Raw genomic sequence first — 3,711 nt, 5'->3', positions numbered from 1 at the left:
ACTAGCGCAGCCCGGGGCCGGGAGCGCTGGTGCTGGAGCCCGCGGTAGCAGAGAAGGGGTCGGCCCGCTCTCCTGCAGGGAGAAATAAGCCTGCGGTCCCGGCCCGGGGGGGCTTTGTTGCACTGACCCCCGATGTCAAACTAAACGCGCGGCTGAACCTCCCTGCCACTGGAGTCAGGCGCTCCTCTTCTGTAGGGCGGGATTTGTGCGCCGGATCCCAGCGGGGGGTCTGGCCCGCAGACCCACAGGGCTGCAGGCACCTCTGGGATGGGGGCGCTTTGCCCATGCCGTGGCTGGGCAGCGGGGAGGAGGAGCAACCGGGTCCGGGCACCGGGCTGTTTCGGACCCCGGGCAGGTTGTCCTGTGCCACCGGGAAAGGTGGTCGCTGCTGCACCAGGGTGCCTGTGATGTTCGAAGAAGCATGGAAAACGCAGGTTGGAAGGGACTTCAGGATGTCCGCGGTTCTCAACCTTTTGCACCTTGCGTCCCACCAACCATTTTGTCAAAAAGCCGTGGTTGGTCCCAGTGTGATAAAAACAAAACCCCACAAAACTGCACTAGTCGAGATATCTGTTGATTCCTCTGTTTAAAGTGCAAACAACTGATTTTTTTTTTTGTTTGGTTGGTTTTTTTTTTGTTTGTTTTTTTTCAGTCGGGCCATGAGTTGAAGTCCCATCTACACGACCTTCAAGTCCCACTGGGTGGGACACGTCCCGCTGGTTGAGAAACACTGACTAGTGAGTCCAACCCCCTGCTCAAAGCAGGACCAGCCCCGGCTAAATTATCCCACACAAGGCATGGTGTGTTCGGGTCTTATAAACCTCTCATGATGGAAATCCCACAGCCTCTCTGGGCACAGGCAACTGGTAGGGGGGACATGTGCCCCCCCCCCCATAGATTAGTCCCTGACTTAGCACCACGCATGACAGGGTACTTTTTTTGATGCACAGGCCAGCAGCTTGTTGGGGGGGGGGGTGGCACCAAGCTGTGGCACAGAAGTATAGGAGTGAATATGGGGCTTTTGGCCTGCCCCTGGGCCCACCCATAAATTGTGCATCCCCAGACTCAGGAGGCACCAGTCACCTCTGTCACCCTCTTTGTGAGAGTTTTTTCCTAATATGTAACCTAAATGTTCAGCAATTCCAAGACTGAGTTAATAGCTGAAGCATTCCACATCTTGTATTCTCCCCTACTTAAGTTGATATAAAATAGTTCCTAGAAGATGAGATTTTTGCACTGAATAGGTTTCTTTTTTTCAACAAGGAAATGAATATAGGTTAAAGCATGAAACTGCTTTGCTTGAACACTTGTCAAAATACAAGCTGTTTTGATGAATCCAGCAAACCACTTCAGATAAAAGAAAGTATTTCTCATCTCTGTTAATCTTTTGAAGATGAATGCAGTGTTCAAATCCCAGACAAAATTGCCTTAAAATAATTAATCATGCACACGCCATGGCATCAGTCAGCAACCTTTTTGCAGCTGCAAGGGAATGACTTGACTCAGGTATGGGGAGGGCCCAATACCTGAGCCAAGTCATTCCCAGATATTTCTGCCTCTGCCACTGCTTCTTCTGCCCAGATGCAACATGAACAAAGTTTTGCCCCCCTGCCAGGGTCCACAGGCCAAATCTATCTCACAGGCCATAGGTTGACAACCCCAGCACCAGTGGATTTCTAAAAAAACCCCAAAATTACTCCCTGCTATATCTTAGTGCAAATATAAATACAGAATACATGCTATCTGTTCAAGTGCCTTGCATAAGCCAGATGGCATGTTGTTCCATAAAAAAGTATGTCCATGGGAATTAAGAAAAAAGTTAATTATGAGTGCCTATTTTTTCATATTACTGTTAATTTGTAGTTTACATGGCACTATATATTCATAGAGAGAAAAAAGTACTTAGTAATACTAGTATAGATTTTAAAAGTTGTGGTCTACTTATCCATTGGCTTGCCTTGAAATTCACGTTGTTTTTTCCAATTTAAAATAGAAAGCCTTATTTTTGGAGAAACTGACCTGGCTCACTAGGGTAAGGTTTTTCTAGCCAGGGCATGGGTAGACTTTGTAGAGGGAAAAAAAGGTGGTAAAATAGCTAAAGTAATGCATTTTGAAAGTTTAGATCAAACATCTGTTTCCTCCTGATAAAGGCCCAATTCAGTTAATAAGTTTACTGTCCAAGGTTTGTGCTATACTGCAAGTGAACTAGAGCAAGAATGTAGGATTCTACTGGCACAGTCTATTTAGATACAATACACCCTGGTAAAGATATGTCATTAATTACAGCCTAATCGTGGGAGGGAAGTCGTAAGACTGCTTTGCCCTTTATCCTCTGAAAGACTGAAAATATCAAAGTTTCTATGTTAAGTTTCTGTGTTACGTACCCTTCATTGGCAGCTTTTTGAAAAATTGTCTAGAAGATGAATTTCTTTCTGAAAACACTTCAAGTCCTAGTGCTCTCCATATATTACCTGCTGGAGTCTCTCGTTCTGTGGGTTGTTCCCAGGCGAAAGAAGAATGTTACTGGTGAAATAGTGCTGATCACAGGATCAGGGGGTGGAATCGGAAGACTGATGGCCTTAAAGTTTGCCCGTCTTGGAGCTGTCCTTGTTCTTTGGGACGTTAATCAAGAAGGTAACAAGGAGACTGGTAGACTAGCCAAGGAAGTCGGAGCAGTGAGAGTACACACCTATACCTGTGACTGCAGCAAAAAGCAAGAGATCTATGAATATGCAGACAAGGTAAAATAGTGCATGCCTGTTAAGGTACTTTGTGTTACACATCTGATTACCATGTATTGACCTCCTGCTTTGTAGTCTTCAAACTTAGTGGGTCCAGAGTTCATGGAGTGTAAACAGCCTATCTTGATAATGCCAGTTTCTGGTGTTATTTTTTTTTTCTGTTGCCCCTTACTCTGCCCACTCTCTGCCCTCTCTCTTCTGGTAGGAGAGAAATCCTTCAGCTGTAATATTAACCTTGGATACTGCAAAGAGGATTTGGACGTAGCTTGGTCCTTCGCCAAGTGGTTTAAATTCTTGAGTAGTTAGTAGGGGTGGAATTATCTTTCCCTTTGTGCATTTAAATGACAGCTTTCTAGCCACATATGTGGTGTTTTGGCTTGCACACAGGCAGTAATTCAGCTTTCCCTGTGATGTGGACACATAAGTTTGGGTGTGTAGACTGAGCATGCACAGCTGGCTACATGCAAGGCAGAAAATGTAGTTGCACAGAAATCTGTAATGTATAGAGGAGGGTTTGCCTGTTTTTATTTCAATAGCTGAATGGGTAGGGTATTTGCCCAGGGAGCCAGAAACCTAGGCTCTAACCCTTCCCTTACCAAGAGGATGTTTGAATTGGAGTCTCTCTGTTCTCAGCACAGCGATCTAAACACCGTGCCACAGATTACGTACAGCTCAGTTTGTTCTACAGTGTTCCTTTACAGGCTGGCCTGGGCAGCCAGAAGGCAGAGAGATGTGGGGCCAGGAGAAAGAGAACAACACAGAGCCAATCTGATGGCTCATAGATTCATAGATTCATAGATTAAGGGTCGGAAGGGACCTAGTAGATCTTCTAGCCCGACCCCCCGCCAGGGCGGGAGAACAACAAAAACCCCAAAAAGAGAAATGGGACTCAAACGAGTCCAGCTAGGTGGGCATCCAGCCTCTTCTTAAAGACCCCCAGGGTAGGGGCCAGCACCACTTCCCTTGGAAG

At 46.3% G+C, this 3,711-nt stretch overlaps 1 protein-coding gene across 2 annotated transcripts in view; it reads left to right on the top strand.

The window, feature by feature from the left end:
- LOC109304769 (epidermal retinol dehydrogenase 2-like) overlaps positions 1-3,711 on the top strand; it is a 21,634-nt gene that overhangs the window by 5,337 nt on the left and 12,586 nt on the right. For both annotated transcript variants that reach the window (XM_019527596.1, XM_019527588.1), the window contains exon 2: positions 2,398-2,741. In XM_019527596.1, the coding sequence (XP_019383141.1) occupies positions 2,421-2,741 (321 nt within the window). In that variant the 5' untranslated portion in view covers positions 2,398-2,420. The remainder of the gene's footprint in view (positions 1-2,397; positions 2,742-3,711) is intronic.

This window comes from Gavialis gangeticus, unplaced genomic scaffold (assembly GCF_001723915.1).
Source record: "Gavialis gangeticus isolate Ggan-Ray unplaced genomic scaffold, GavGan_comp1, whole genome shotgun sequence".
In the NCBI taxonomy this organism is placed as follows: Eukaryota; Metazoa; Chordata; order Crocodylia; family Gavialidae; genus Gavialis; species Gavialis gangeticus.
This window is presented reverse-complemented; position numbering and strand designations above follow the sequence as displayed.